The 15951-nt window shown below is 50.4% G+C and overlaps 1 protein-coding gene across 3 annotated transcripts in view; it reads right to left on the bottom strand.

Annotated features, from left to right (window-relative positions):
• The window catches only part of LOC138064157 (mitogen-activated protein kinase 4-like), an 86584-nt gene that overhangs the window by 5169 nt on the left and 65464 nt on the right, over positions 1-15951 (bottom strand). For all 3 annotated transcript variants that reach the window (XM_068925495.1, XM_068925497.1, XM_068925496.1), the window contains 3 exons: positions 14255-14399; positions 3109-3270; positions 165-366 (listed from right to left, as the gene is read on the bottom strand). In XM_068925495.1, the coding sequence (XP_068781596.1) occupies positions 165-366; positions 3109-3270; positions 14255-14399 (509 nt within the window). The remainder of the gene's footprint in view (positions 1-164; positions 367-3108; positions 3271-14254; positions 14400-15951) is intronic.

The following is a 15951-nucleotide window of genomic DNA, read 5'->3' as shown; positions in this document are numbered from 1 at the left end:
GAGATTTACAACACGGCACAAACAAGGAAAACTAGGTGTCCTTTGTGGGTTTAGAGCACGTCTTACTGAACCAAATTAACAACAGGTCAGAGACCTGCCAGTCACGTTTTGCCTATAAACTTCAAGTGAACATACAGTCTGTAGACCAGCCCTGGATACTGTACCTGTCCCAGTTGGACATCTGGCTCTGGTTGGCTTCCATCAGTAAAATATCATCAATCTCATCCTCAATCCGGAACGGATGCTGAGACACTGGTTCATCCTCAGGGCAAGAATACGGACTCATATAAGGATGCTGCAGACCCATCTCAGCCGTTAATCGATCCATAGGGTTAAATGTCAGTATTTTCTCCAGAAAATCAATAGCTGTGAATCACAGAGAAACAAGCTCACTGATTCCTCAAAAGCAATACCAGCTTTCTTTCCAAGAACAGCCTCGTGAATCCCCCATAACACATCTGCTTGAAGAGAGAAAGGAATTAAAGGTCAAGTCCTATGTGCATCTAACACAGGCACGTTCATCCTCACCGCATACGCATCAGTCTTACCCCTGATGAGATCTGTGTGCTTGCACTGGAACAATCCTGCAGCCTACAGCTTTTAGTTCATTTAGCAAAACAGAAGAAATGACAGTCAAGAGCACCGCATCTCCACAGGACGGAGTATACACATTATACTAGGTGCTGTGATCCAGGGCCTCAATCACACCCCACTATTTCCAACAGAGAAAAGGCCTCTCTGTGTATACTTTAGGGTGGCCTGACTTATGCCTTTGTTAGCATTTTGGAACGTGGTGCCTCCAAGTATGGATGAAATTAATGCGGATACTTGCAGTATGGGTGTTGCCAGGATTTGATTCCAGGCTGTCAGATCCATGCGGCAAGCACATTCCATTTCAGATAACTAATTTCACATGTGTATGTGCAACTGAAGTGGAATTAGATTTAAAGAGCAATTTTTAAAAGTCTCTGGCATGACCGACACTATGAAATTGCTTTGTCCATTAATATTTACAGAATTCTGACTCTTTCTGCGATGAGGAGGGAGGAAATTAAGGGCAATTAAAGTGAACAGAATTAAATGCAAACATACAGGATTGTGATTTTCTGAAGATTCCTTTTGCTCAGGTTATGCAAAAAGATCAAATCCTGCTATCAAAGACATACTGCTTTTTCAGATGATTCTTGGTCTACAGACGAGCTCCTTAAAGTTCAGATAATACAAATAGGAATGCGCCTTTCTTCAGCTAGATATTTTTCATTGTACCTTCGGAAATATCCCCATTAAAAATGCAGTGGTATGGATGGGACTGTTTCTTTGTGCTAAAGAAATCTTAGGGACAAAAATCACTCAGCAGAAAAGACGGGCCATACCTATTGCCTCAATGCTTAAATATTAACCAATATCCAATTGTCTCCTACTGGATTATTTCCTTGCTTGGATTAATTAAGTAGGAAGGAATCAATAGTTTCATAAGGTCACTGACTTCAGGCAAGGAGCATGGCGGAACAATATATTACAAGTTCAGGTCACATAGGCAGGAAAATTTCAATGAATTATGTAAGCATTGCAGGTGACCTTTCTTCCCACAGCAATGACAGGGAATAAATCCATTTAGTACTTACTGGAAGCTGACGTAGTCTCTAGATAACCAAGGCTGATGAGTATCACAATTGCTAGGCATCTATAACGGACTCTTTTACAACTAAGAGTTACGCTGGTGAACACAAGTAGGGCTCAGTCTTGACGTGTTACGCGCATCAAAGCAAATTCACCCTTGCGGATCCTGCACGTTCAATGTCAGACTCGCTGGCAGCGGCGTGCCTAGCGCAGGGAGGACACAACATGCACCCCCCGACACACATTTCGGAGCAGAGAGAGGGCAAAGCCCAAATACAGGACTGTGTAAGTAGGTATTCAGGGGCACAGGCTGCCCCACGAGAACATTTCTGATCCAGCGAGCCTCCAGGAGGACTCAGGTGGTAACCAAAGAAACAGAAGTCCGGGTATGCCATCCCGTTTGAGGCCCTGGAAAGAGCTCTGAAGAGTTCGTGTGGTGCACTGGTACACACTGCTCCACTTTGACTCCTAGGTGCGATGCCACCCTGCAATGTGTGACTACCTACAAAGCAGCCAACAGTAAAGTTCAGGTCCAAAAGCCTATGGTTTGCAGCCCTCTCGCAACAACATCGTTCATTTTTTTTAGCTTTAGCCAAAGGAGGGAATTGACTGAAGTGGTGATCAATCGTTCCAGGCCACGACAGCCTGAAGACAAGCGATTCCCCAGCTCCAGTCACACCAGAGTGCTTTGACAAAGGTTTTGCCTCTAGCAACCATCTCACAGAGTTCAGACATTTGTGGAGTAAAAGCATTTATTTTCTTGTAGTATTCAATTTTATTCATCAAAGAAGCACAACAAGAAAATGAACAAGGCTTGAAAATAACTTCTGGGCTGACACCTCACCACTCGAGGAGAGGCATGTGAACACAGCAAAGCGAAGCTGGCTTGGGGGGAATGTGACATGCCTTGGAAAGCGTTCGAGACTTTGAGGTACACTCTTATTTCAGTGTCAGCTACCTACAGTAACAAGGCTACTGAGTTATACCCGCTCTCTTGCAACCCACGCCTCCCAGCAGGAGAAAGAAGAGCACGATCTGGGGTGGGTCGCTGATGGAAGAGTGCGTGTGTGTTCAGTGCTGGACAATGCTCCTTCCCCTTCCTAAAGCCCCAGCCAGTCCCCAGGGTGACCGGCCAATCCAGTGGGGGATTCAGGTACAAAGGGATGAGGGTTGTGGAAGTTGGGGCCAGACAGCTCCTTCCTCCCACAAACCTTCTTCACCTCCTCAGTCCATCTTCTAAGTAGCACCATAACATGTTCCCTCAGGGCCTGCTAAGATCCCTACCTACGAGATGGCCAAGGCCAGTACAGAAATGAAAGTACTATAGGATGCATCTGGCAAGCTGTGCTGCACAGCCTGAGATTTCTCAACTCATAATCACCAGCATTCATGCACTTTTCCTTAGAGAACAATCTCTGTAACCCACTGAGGAAGTAAGTCTGAAAGTAAGGCAGCCAGAGGAAGTCCAACCGCCAAACACTACAGTACCTTCACTGTTCACTTCGGGGAGCAGCTTGCGCAGGGGCTTCCTCACTTCCCAGGTACTGTTGATGAAACTGGGCATCACTTTGAGCAGCTCCTCTTTGTCTTCCTCGTGGATCACAGGGATCGTCTCCAGAATAAGCTGCATCTGTTCCAGCTCATGACCCCCTAAACAAGAAGAAAACAGTGAGCTGGCCCCAGAACTTAGATCAGTGGGGCCGGTGTTATCAGCCACACACCTGCACGACCACCCCTCCGCAATGAATCCTCTGTCACCGCAGTGCCACACCTCAGGAGCAGCAAACACCGGACAAACTGACGTTGGTGGCATGAGGCACTGCTCTTTTTTCCCAAGGACAATTCAGTTGCCACCTTGTTACGAACCAGATGCAATGATGTCTCTGGATCACTTCAGCTCCCTGCCCTTCTGTTCCCATCCCATCTTTTGCTCAAAAGCTCTACTTTAAGGCTGAGCTCTTCAGCACAAGGCTGCCCTTCACCCATGTATGCAAAGCAGGTACCAAGCACTTTAACGCCACGCTGCTGTTGCTCTCTCTCTTGCTACCTCTGCTCAGCTCAACGGGCAGTTCCTCTGTGCGCACAACCGTGCTCAAGCCTGGAAAAGGTACCGGCTCCCTGTCCCACACTCCCTGGCTCTGCCCCCGGCATCGGTTGAGGTTTCTCCTATCGCTGGTCTCCTGCTCTCTGCCTCTCCGTCAGTCTGTCCTCCCTTAATAATCCTGACCCCGCCGGCCAATCTCAGCTCACTCTGACAGTGCAATAGCTCCATTAAGATCCCCAAAGCCTTCAGAAAAGAGGCAGAGAACTTTCTGGCTATTACGACTGCATCTACATAAGAGCTTTTTGCAGTCTTATAAACATCCCCAACCAAACACTGCTCTTAAGGCCGTTATGATGGCAGCAGAGTTGGCAGCATGCCCCTGGCCTTTATCAGCACCGAGAGAAGGTGGCATGACCGCGGACGTGGCGGATCAGGGCAGCTGAGGAGCCTGCCATGCGCTCCAGTCCTCCCTCTCTTCTTTCGGGCCTGCCCGGTTCCATGTGAATATTTGGAAGTGGACAGCTTGGAGTAACTGTGGGAATTAACAGTCAATTTTTGGAGGTCCAGAGAGAGGAGCTGTGACCATAGCTAAGCGTGCTGCACACTGAGCATCATGGCTTCTGGATGCAGAACGGGTCGCACCCTGCACAAGCAGAGCAGCAGGTGAGAGCTCCCTCCCCTGCAACCTCCGATCGCCCCCGTGTCCCCGGGCAGCCCTGGCCTTCTGCCCTTCCGGGAACGCTTGTCTCCGAGTGCTCCTGGGCCTGTAACGTGCACTAAAGAGCACAAAGGGCAGCAGAGGCAGCTCCACCCCCGGCTTCTCGCAGAAACTTGGCAATGCAGTCACAGAGCAAAGGAAATGCAGTTCCCAGTTTCCACCCTGACGTGGACATGTTGAGGAGCCACCAGAGTCTGCCAAAGGGGAACGCAGGAGGAGGAGGGGAAAGGGGCAGGGAAGACAATACGCAGCACCAAAAATCCCATTTCATCTTGGCCAGGTATTCCCCAAACTGGCAGGATAGCATGGTCCCTCTTGCCTTCCCTTGAATGGGGCCGGCACGTTTCGATATGCCATCCCTGCAGCTTCGGGAGGCATCACTTGGATTGCCAGCTCCTAGCTTTGGAAACTGCAGGGAGCTTCTTCCCCTGCTGAACCCCCCACCTGACTGGGCCAAAAGTCACGCCAAAAGCCAGCTGCAGAATCACCCCGCGCTGGCCAGTGGGGCTCTCGGCCAACATCTCTTGCCTTGCTTGGCCTTTTCCAAGGCAAGCAGGACTCCGTGTTTTACTGGATGAGGCTAAATGTGCTCTCTTTTATTTCTCCTACGCAGCAGCATGCAAAATGACATTCCAGGGTGTCACAGCGTCCTCAGGTGAGACGCCTCCATCTGCACATGGGCCTCTATCTAGGTGGTCCCCTGGCAGACCTCCAGCTGTTCGTCATGTCACTGGGATTCCCAGCTGCTCCAAAGTAATGACGATCAGGCCACCCATGAGGACAGGTACACATAATGTGCTATGCCCCCAGTAAAGCCTGATCTCCTCTTTTTAAGGGTACATAGTTGACCTAGATGATTAGCCTTCCTGGTATAATTGACAGGAGTTTATTTTTTTCCTGACAAAAAGTTGATTTATGAAGTCTAAGGTCGGAGCGGAGTCTGGCACGGCTGCACAGCTCAAGCCACACACGTCACAGGCGAAACTGGTGCTTGGGGATCCCGGCTTTATCTCCTGATTTGCACTGCAAGTTCAATCTAGTTGCAGCAAGACCCATAGACTCCTAGTCTGTCAGAACCGCAGCACTTAATTGCTGTAATAAAACTCGGTGAGCTCACAGAGGCTTGGACACACATTACACGACTTTAAAATCTCCTTCAGAGCATCAGCGTAATGTTTTGGCTAAGCTGGCCAACTATTCTAAATGGTTATGAAGCAGAAACCATACCCGACTGAAATCACGGAGCACAACTGCTGATATCTATTAGCGGGACTGTGAAAGGCCACACGCTTAAGCCTGCTGCGAAAAGGGGATACGGCTAATCGCCACGTACCTGCCACAGCCTACAAAGCCTGGGAGGGCCTGCGTTGCTGCGGGCTGCAAGGAGAGGAATGCAGGCTTTAGTCTGCCTCCCAACCGGCTCTTCAAGCAAGCCTAGGGCTGGGCTCATAATCGCAAATGAACCAGCCCAGCTCTAGATTTAATTCAAATCTGGTTCTGCTATTTCTCCACACTGGAGCTTAAACATTGCAATTTCCTAACCATATCCAGCCTAGCTGTTGGGAGCAACTTCAAGGCAGCGATGTCAACAATCCTAGCAATAGTATTGGGAAACTTCTTTTTTTTTTTTTTTAAATCCTTTCCACATATTCCTAAACTTCCACCCAGAACTGGCTAGCAGTCAGCGATAAGCGAGAAACAGTAGCGCCAGCAGAGTGGAGCAAAGCCAACAGCCCTAATTAATGAAGGTTAATCCTATTCTTTAGCACAGTATTGAATTTGACCAAGAGCTCTGCTGACAATTTCCAGCTTCTTACGTGTACAAAGAAGCTGCCTGGCACAAATACTGAGTTGTACTATCGATCTTCTGTCCGCCAGAAATGCCGATTATAAATATTCTGTCCCTAGAGCCGGGACCATCCATTAAGATAGTGAGCTGTCCAGAGCAGACAAACCAACAGGGATTTTCATGCTACCACGTCCCTTGCTGTCTGACTGACAGTTTTCCAGCAGCTTTACTCACAAGCGGCAAAGGGCAAGAGGAACGAACCGCTGCCCCTGGAGCATGCACGGCACAGCACCTCTGCCCAGTCGGCAAGCAGGGCAGAGCGTCCTCATCGGGAGAAATCGCATCAAAACACTGATGTTTTAAATGATTATTGCTGCTAGCAAAGACAAGGTCACTTCTAGCTTGTCACTCTTGTAGTACTGGAGATCAGCTGTGTCTGATGGACTCGCAGGGGCCACCAACTCTCAGGGAGACACTATAGGGCACCTGCGCCACCCAGCTGAGAGCCTGGCTCACAGACACGTGCCACCAGGCCGGGATCCACAAGCTTACAGTGTTGAACCCTCTAGGGCAGCCTGCAGCAAAGGGGACAACAGCTAGTTATCCCATCTCCACGTGCTCAGCCTTTCTGGGGGCGCTGGGGTGACGCCTGGCAGGGCTGCAATGCCATCGCCTTCTGAACCCTGCCCCTGCGGATGCAGCTAAGGAACAGGGGAACTGCATGGGTAGACAGGACCGTAGTCAGGTTCTGCCGGCCTCAACGTTGGCCAAGCCCCAACACGTCATTGCGGGCTGCGTGCCCTCGGGCACCCCTTCCCCTTCGGTGGCACCTGAAACGATGCTTCGCTCCCCAGCCTGGGGCTCCCTGTGGGCCTGCAGCGAGGGCCACTTTCACCCCAAATGACGATGCCCTTAGCTAGGACCTGAGAATGGGCTTAGACATCCCCAAACCAACAGTTACATTAGTGCAGCTGGTCAGCATCACACCACACACACGCAGAACAATCACAAAAGAAGATATTCCGGGTCAGAGCAGTAAGAGAAGCAAAACGCATAGCCCTATTGACACAGCAGAGATCTCTTACTCTTCTGCAAAATGTAGCATTAGGCAGCGTGATACTCTTCTAGGATCAGTCCAGTGGCAAATGAACTCACTTTCCTTTAGAAGAACTAATTTTAGGTCATTTAGAAGTTTGCAAAATGGTGAAACAAAGATGACCAATAGGAAACAAATGCTTTCTTACTCAGGCTAATTCCCAAATTGGGATCAAAATTACAGGGCATTAAAAGTCAAGAAGGCTTGGTGGCTATTCTCCTTTCAGCGCAGTTCCAGCCGCTGACCCCGAAGGCAACGAGCGCAGCACAAAGGCACAATGTTTCGTCACACAGAGACACTGCTAATTGACCTGGAACAGTCTACGGCTCGTAGGAACCCAGTTCTCTCCCCATTATCTTCTATTTGTGTAATTCCTAGGGAGCTGCTGAATGCATTAATTCATGAAAAGAAAAACACGAACTAAAGACAGGATAAATGCAGTGTCATTGTCAGACTAGAGGATTAGAAGCTCAGCTTCGTGCATGTGTTGTTGAAAAGGAAATTCTTCCCCTAGGCTTGCAGGCAAATCTAGGATGAACATTCAAGCCCTGATGAAGACTTCCCCGGCAAGTGAGACACACGTGTCTGACCAATCCCGTGGAAAAAATCACCATACAGCCTTCTGTAACCTTGCAGTGCTCTGCCACGTGCAGCTCTCCACTGGCTGCTCTCCAGAGATCTTCAAGGACAGAAGGCTCTTCTCTTTCTTCTGTTTTCTTTTTCTTCCATGGACGCTGCTTTTGGATATGTCTCCGCAAGCAGAGGGGTGGAAAATCACTGGCGGGAGCTGTAAACTACTTAGTTCTAGTACAGGAGGCAATTGAAAACAGAGAGAGCTCAACAGACTGATTGACTTGCTTCCTCAGCCGCCGAGCATCGCAGGCCCATGCCCCTCGCACTGCAGCGACCGCTGAGATGACTGACAGCAGAGCTCAGGTTTTATAAAACTGTCAAGTTCTCAGGCCTCTGTTTTCCAGGCAGAAACCTCCGTAATTTCCAGCTCTGCAAACTGCGTGGCTCTCTGACCAGGGGGAGGACAGGCTTCTCCTCTCCTTAGTGGGATTCTCCTCTGGTAACCATGCTCCCCCTGAATCCAAAGGCAAATTTCCTATCAGCTCTTGTACGACCTAGTTCTTTCCACAGACCTGAATCCAGACACAATAAAGCAGCAGCCCATACGTATGATCTGCATTTGAGCGCTGCGAAGGGGACTCACAGGAAAGAGTTCAGCGAAGAAAAGAGAAGAATAAGTCTTTGCAAAGCGCAGGTATGCTACAGGGCAAAGGGGAGAGGACAGCAGTTCAGTGATAGGTTTTCTACCAGAATTACCACTAACGTTAAAGGTAATGTTTAGAAACCTCAGCTGGGATTTCCTAATCTCTTACTCCTTCAGACACCCCACTGACAGCCAGTGTGCCCATCAAGGGGCGAGGGAGTCGCAGTCCCCCCTCCCCACCTGCAGCTGGACGTTCAGGGCATGTGCTGCTGAGGAGGGGACGGGCAGGGGGACATCCAGCCGGGCAGGGGGACACCCAGCCAGGCAGGAACCGCTGCCCCATTTGGGACTGAGCAATCCTTTCTTCATCTTCAACCTGCCTCCCCAAACCAGCAAATCCACAGTAGAGATACACATATAGAGGAAAAAAGTCCAAGTCCTGGCATATACAGGAGATACAGTGAGACAAGACACAGGAGTGGGATAGGGATGCATTTCTGTTTCCTTTTTTTTTTTCCTCAGTCGTCGTGCTATCTAGTTTTCACCATTTTTGCTAAAAACCTTAAAGTCAAAGACAGACCTGAGGGACCACACTCAGCCCAGAGCCTTCCCCGGAGCCACATTCAATGACACCGTGTCTTATATCGGCTCTGGGGCCCTGGCCTCTATGGGCACCACACCGCTCGGCTCGGTGATGAAATCACACGGTCCTCCTCTCGCTCACAGGAGGGAGCCAACCCCTTCACAAACGTGGTTGTATCAGCAAAGTGCTAAAGTACCCGGCGCATCCCTGACTGCTTCCCGGCTGCCTCGCTGAGTGGAGCAGCACGGCCTCGGCCGGACCCCAGACAGCTCTGCCTTTCTCTTAAATATCGAATGCGCTGGCTGAATTTGCTGAGAACGTGTAAACCTGTTTCCTCCTCAGAGCCCAGATGCTCCTGCCCACCAGGACTGCGAAAGAGAGCAAAGCGGGGAGCGTGTGACTCCCGAGGGGCAGCTAGAGGGGTGAGAGCCTCTGCCAGCGTTGAGTCCCCAGCAAACTGGGACCAGGACAAGAACAGCCGAGTTGTCACCAGCTGCGAGTGTGTCCCAGGCAGGGAGGGCGGCGTGGCCTGCTGGAGCTGGGACTCAGCGGTAGGGCTGACATTCGTGGACCTGCTGCTGCCCTCGGCCAGCATGTGGCCTCTCCTGGTAAGGGGAGGACAGCGGCCTTCAGAGGGTGCCTCCTGGTCGTTTCCTTTTATCATACGCATAAACCCACTGCGGGCTTTGGGGCCTCATGCACTCGTACTAGCTGTTTGGCTGTGAACTCTGTGCTGAAGACAGCAAAACCATGACGGCGGGGACTTACTTGGCTCTGCTGACGCTACAAATTACCCAATCCCGTCTTTTGAGCAGTGCTAGTATCATCCCAAGCCTTTGGCGTGTCCATCCTCTCCTCAGGCATTGGCTTTCTTGCTGGCTTTCGTACACATGGAAACACTCACGCAGGTCCTACCATCTGCTGGGCACTGACTGGACTTGTATGATAACCGGATGACAGAGGGGAACGACAGTTATTTCCCAGTGCTGCTGTGGCAGGTGATCATCTGGGATGTTTTGCCATTTTTAACCACGTTGAGCAACTGATTTTTAACTCTTCATCTCTTTAGACACCAGGACTATGTCTGTTCCAGTAAGGAAGAGAGCCCATGGCCGAGGCACTGTGCGAGAGAAGGGCAGCTGGTCTGGGCCAAGACAGTGCAAGAGGTAATCACACAACATGGATATATTGGCCACTGCTGGGGCTCACATGCAGCTCTTCTTTATTTACTGGTATAGAAGTAGGCCAGAGAAACTGGGCACAAGACCAAGAGCTTCCAGTAAAGACTCTATAGACCATTCTTAAAGAAATCCAAAAGGAATGTGTGGTTTTGAAGTTCCAGTTTTGATCTCTACTCATTAACTAAGTATCCTGCCATCATCTGGGGGCTTATTAAGCAACTGCAAACTAATGAAAAGCAGAGAAACAACGATGCTTGCAGCACTTGTCTAGCTGAACTTAATTTGTGACTTGCCAAATCCTCTCTCTGGAGCGTTTATCTGCTGTGGGCTCTCATAAAGCAATCTGCAAAGCAGTTTCAGTATTCCTGCTTTGTGGCACAGACTGTCTGAACATTTTGAAACTTGTCTAGGCAGCAGGGATGGGATTGATCTTATTTAATTGCAATGTAGCAATGTGCAATACTGACGTCCACTTTTGAGATAGTTGTCTGGGTCCTCTTTATGAGCAGTGGTGAAAAATAAGTATTTTTAACATACGATCAATCTCATCTGACGGCAGACACCTAAAAGAGGCCAGATGAATTGCATCCTGGAATTGCCTTCGTCTCTGCCTTGACCATAAAGGGACCTTTAGGGACTGGGTCAGCTATCTACGAGGTAGAAATCTGATATGAGGCAATGTAACTTCTACTCCAGGTGTCCATAAGCATAAGCTGGCACTAAGACAGAGGTTAAGCAGAGTGTGGCAAAAGCATGATAATGATGACTACTTGGGTGCTATAATGAGGATGGCCAGAGAAGGACCTACACAAATAAGTCTTGTTTTCTGTTTGACATGAGGAACTGTATCTGAAAACAGAGATTAACTTAGAGTCCAGACAGACAGATTTCCCTGCAGTTTCAGCTACATACAGTAACGGCACCCAGCTTAATACCAGCTGTCATGTTACTCTGGTCCAGCGCAGGAGCTGCAAGTCTGAGGACAGACTGGATCTCAAAGGATGGAGGCTGTACCTGCATTAGCCCATGGTGAGGACCAGCGGGAGCAGATCTGCAGAGCAACACGGTCGTGCGGCAGCCCTGACGCCCGCATCGTGCACGTCGGGGTTGGGCCTCCTGGCTTGTTTTGCTCAGGGCTCGTTCCAGGCTGGTGCCACGAAGGCCCGTCAGTGGCTGACGTGCGTTAGGTCTGCCCTGGAAATGCAGCTCGCTGGCAGCTGGCAGGAATCTTGTTCAAGGGCTTGGAGACTGTTGCGTGGTGAAAACCAAGGCTCAGTAAGTGGAGACAGTTGGGAGATCTGCTCCTTAGAAGGACACTCTGACCCAAACGGAGACACTAATGCAGACTCCTCCAGTGAGACTAGGAAATAACTGCATGTGCAAGGAAAAGCGGGACATCCCCACGCTCCCCTCCCGTGAGTGGGGCGTACCCAGGGACGTGCTGGCCATCCCCAACGAGAACCCCGCACCTGCCTGCAGGATCTGGCCCTGGCACAGCCTCTGCTCTGCGCATCGTCTGCAGAAGAGACAGAGACCGATCGAGTCTCCCGAGGGAGACTTAAGTGTGCTTTAAGGCAGAGTGGCTCCACACAAGCGCAGCGGCGGACGGAGGCTCCTTGGGGACTGAGCTTGCCCCATGTTCAGCCTCGTGTCTCCCTCCCACCAGCGCCCACGAGCTTCGCCCGTCCTCCCCGAGCCCCTCGGGCCAGGCTCAGACTGCTTTCATTGCAGCTCGGCGCGGCTCCCTGTTTCATTAGTTTTACCTCCTTGTTTTCTCTCCCCAAGATCTGAGAGCGGGGAGCTGCTGAACAACACTGAGATTTGCCTTCCCTGAGGCTTTAGCAGCTAAATAAATAAAGTGGAGAAAAGTGATGCTGCTGGAACGGCAATTACTCGGAGCTGCTACACCTTGACACGACAGTAAAGCGGAGCCGACACCGTGGCTGCAATATGTCCCAAGGAGGCGGCAGAGGCAGCCCAGGGCTGAGGCATAATTTGCAGCGCAGGGACTAGAAAATTTCTGAGAGGGGAGACTGAAGCCAAGGGGAAGGAAGGAGAGGGATGCAGGCTGCAGAGCATTTCCAATGATCTCCTCTAATTGATACTGTCTAATTTTCAGCCTTCACAAAAGGGATGCGGAAGCTGAAAGCTGAGCGCGCAGAGACTGACAGAGCAGCTGCAATCACGCATCGGCTGCAGGGCGCTGCAGCGCACTGAAATATTTCTGAAGAAAGTGTTCTTCTCTATTATTAATGGAACTAATTATTTATTTACAAAACTCTGCGAACAGCTGCTTATGAAACGTGTTAGATCTTGTCATTCAAAATACTAATAGGCAACGGTAACGGTAACAAAGCAGCAGCATCGCTGCATACATTGGGGAGGAAGCTAGCTCTTTGATAGCCAGATAGCGCCTGCTTTATCCCTGAATAAACGACTCCACGTCCCAGCTTGATACAAAGCTAAGAACCACACCTTTGCTCCCTACAGTGGCCTTTTTGGAAACGTACTGAATAAAGATTTGCTTTTCAAGAGCATCAGAATTTAGCTCCAAACGCCGTGCTGATACATCATACGCTCCTTACTGATGCTTTTTGTCTTTTCCTTGCAGTGCACCGTTACAATGTTAGTACTCGCTTATATGGGAATCCTCTAACTTGCCAAATTTGCACATGGCTAGGGTCAAAGCTGGGAAGGACAGCGAAAATCCCGGCTGCAAGATCAGTGGCACATCCACACCCACGCGTTGTTCAGGAACACGGGTGCAGTTTCAGGACGCTTCCAGAAACCCGGCCCCGGAAGAGGAGCCGTCAACTATGCAACGATGCCGTTCTTCCTCTTAATTCCCGCCATACATAAAATACCTGGCCTCAGGATCTGGAGATAATGCCATAAAAGTTAATTAAGTTACATTAATGTGATTGAAGAATTAGACCTAGAAACTAATATGGACAAGTCAAGATAGCAGTAAAGGCACAATGTTTTAGGGTACATGCTTATCTCTACAGCCTGGGAATGGCTCACGGCAAATAGGCTTAAGCATGTATATAGGTCTCGGTGGAATATATTTGATTTTACAGGAGGCTTTGACACTAATTCATTTTTTACTATGGATTTCACAACCATCACTGAGAAAGTGCAGGGCGATGAGTGCTGTAGTCGAGCTCTTCGCACCAAGCAGCTCATAGCGAGCGCCTTATCGCTCCCAACGTGAACCTGTTCTGGCTGCAACTGTGCAGTGGCATCAAAATGCTCTCCCGCAAAAAAAAGACGTATCTTCAAGATACCAGTCAGTTTAAATCCACTGCATAAAGTACAGACCTCTTAGCATAGGACCACATCATCCTGTGTCCTTATACTCCATCCTCTCATACTCCTTTAGGCATCTCTTCTCCTAACAAGAAGCTTCTGTTTTTTTGCTGAAAACCCAGTAAGAGAAAAGATTTTGTTGTGTCATCAGAATTGCTCTTTTATCCGTTTTGGCTTGTGTTTTCAGCCAAACACTGCTCCTGACCTGCTCGAGCGGTCGCAGCACCTTGCACAATATGACACCGACCCCAGCGGGTCTCGCAAAGCATTTCTGCCGTGGCGTGCTCGGTGGGGAGGGCAGAGACCTGGGGGCACTGCCGAGCGGCGTCATTTCCAGAGAGCGTGGTCACATCCACGTCACCGCGCGTGGCTCCGACGTCGGCAAATTCAGCCGAGGATGAAGACAGCAACGACGCTCTGGCCCCGAGGACCTGCCTGCGTGAGGGAAGTCTGCACCAAAACAGCTGCACCAAGGAGTGCTCCAACACCAGAATTTATGCAAGTGGTTTGCTCTGGAAACCACTGGTCTGGTATGCCTAATAACCAGACAGAGGAGACTGTAGTGCTGCCAGAGGTGGTGCCTTGGAGGGCCAAGAGAGGGGAACTCACTCTGCCGTGCCATCCGCCTTACCCTACGCAGGCCTGTGGATTGGGTAGCAAGGAGGGCAGGAAGGAGAAAAAAATCATTAGAAACGTACCGGCGAAGAGCATCCTTCCCGTGAGCATCTCGGCCAGAATGCAGCCGGCCGCCCACATGTCGATGGCTTTGGTGTAGTTGTTTGGCGAGAGGAGGAGGCGAGGGGAGCGATACCACTTTGTTACTAAGCCTTCGGAGAGGTAACCCTGAAAGAGTAGAAACAGAGACATCGATCACTTTGCAAGACAGTTCTTCCATCCCTGCCCTAAGCTGCTGAATCTCTTGCGGAGGGGATGCGTTTAGCACACACAGTCCTCAGCGTGGAGAGCTCTTGTTTTAACCTAGGAAGAGGCCAGAAGCAGATTTCTCTACTTACTTACACATTTCCTCGGTTGGCAAGCGTCGCGTAAAGCAGACGCCCCAGCAGGTCAAAGCAGGATCGCTCTTGCCCTCGCTCGGCCAGACAGCAAAGGGCGCTCGCTGCAACGCTGCGCGGGTCCTGGCAGCGCCCGCTCGCGGCGGGGGCCCCGGCACCTCCTTCCTCACCCGCCTCGGCAGCACCCCTTGCTCCGAAATTCCCCCCCTGACCGCCGCCGCGGCCCCGCTGGAAATACCCTCTAAATACCCTCTAAATTACACTAATCCAAACCGTAGCCCAGAAAACTTATCCGCTGTTTATCCCCATGACGCTGAGGCATCTTCCGCAAAGGGCAGGTGGCTTTAATAGCGCCTATCTGTGTATCGTACATGCGAAAAAGCAATTTCAGTTTACTGTTAGAGGACTAAAAGGCATTATATAAATCTCAGTTCAATCAGCTGAGACGTTTTCAGTTGAGCACGTTCTCGAGGACTTTGCCAGAACTGGGCCCTAGCTATAACGCGCCAGCGCAGGAAGGACAACGCTCCAGTGTCGCGAGCGTAAGCACAACGCTCGCGCTTCCAGCCTTTACCAGTCCGCAACGTTGTGCTCGTTCTGCCGGTAGTTAATGCAGCACCCGCAGTCCCTCTGTAGTTAACTAAGCTGCCTGCAACAGCGAGGTATACAGCAAGCAACGTGAAATCCTGAGCGAGCTGAATTCCAAGCCTGAAAAGGACAAAATATAGCACTGCCGCCGAAGCTGATTTTTCAAACAGCATAACCTCACTGGGGAGCCCGTATGAAGAGAAGCCGCCCTGAGCAATGTATAGGACCCAGCTGAAATGATTAACGTCCAGCAGCAGCGCCGTGATAGCAAACACAGGTAGCCAGGCTCAGCGTCGGGACGGCAGGACGAAAGCTACAAAGTCCGTGACAATAATGCTTAATCTCACAAAAGGGAACTACGTATCAATGAGAAACGTTGTTAAAAATCAATGCGAAGGGGCAGCCAAAAGGGCAGCGTGCCTGCAAGCCTCCCGCTGCCTATTCAGAGGCGCAGCACTAAAAGCCCAGAGCAAAGCCGTACCATCTATCAAAAAAAGTCTTCAGAAGAAAGCAGAAAGCTGGCACAGTTAAAGAGCAGGATAGAGGAAGCTATTAGAAACGAGCCCTTCTTTAAAAAGTTAACGTTGCTTCCAAACAAAGGGGAAAAACCACGAGCAATCGGGCAGGCTCCGTGTAAAAACCCAACGAGCAGGGGGAGGCCGATGCCCCAAACGCACAAAAACTAACGAAACGCCCTTTTTCAACCGCAGCAGAGGCAGGAAGCCTGGCGGGGGGCGCGCAGGGCTCCTGAGCGGCCCGAGCGCAGCGCAAGCGCGCAGGAGGCGACGGCGCTG

Source organism: Struthio camelus, chromosome W (assembly GCF_040807025.1).
Source record: "Struthio camelus isolate bStrCam1 chromosome W, bStrCam1.hap1, whole genome shotgun sequence".
Taxonomy (NCBI): domain Eukaryota; kingdom Metazoa; phylum Chordata; class Aves; order Struthioniformes; family Struthionidae; genus Struthio; species Struthio camelus.
The sequence above is the reverse complement of the archived record's forward strand: the minus strand, read 5'-3'. Positions and strand labels throughout refer to the sequence as shown.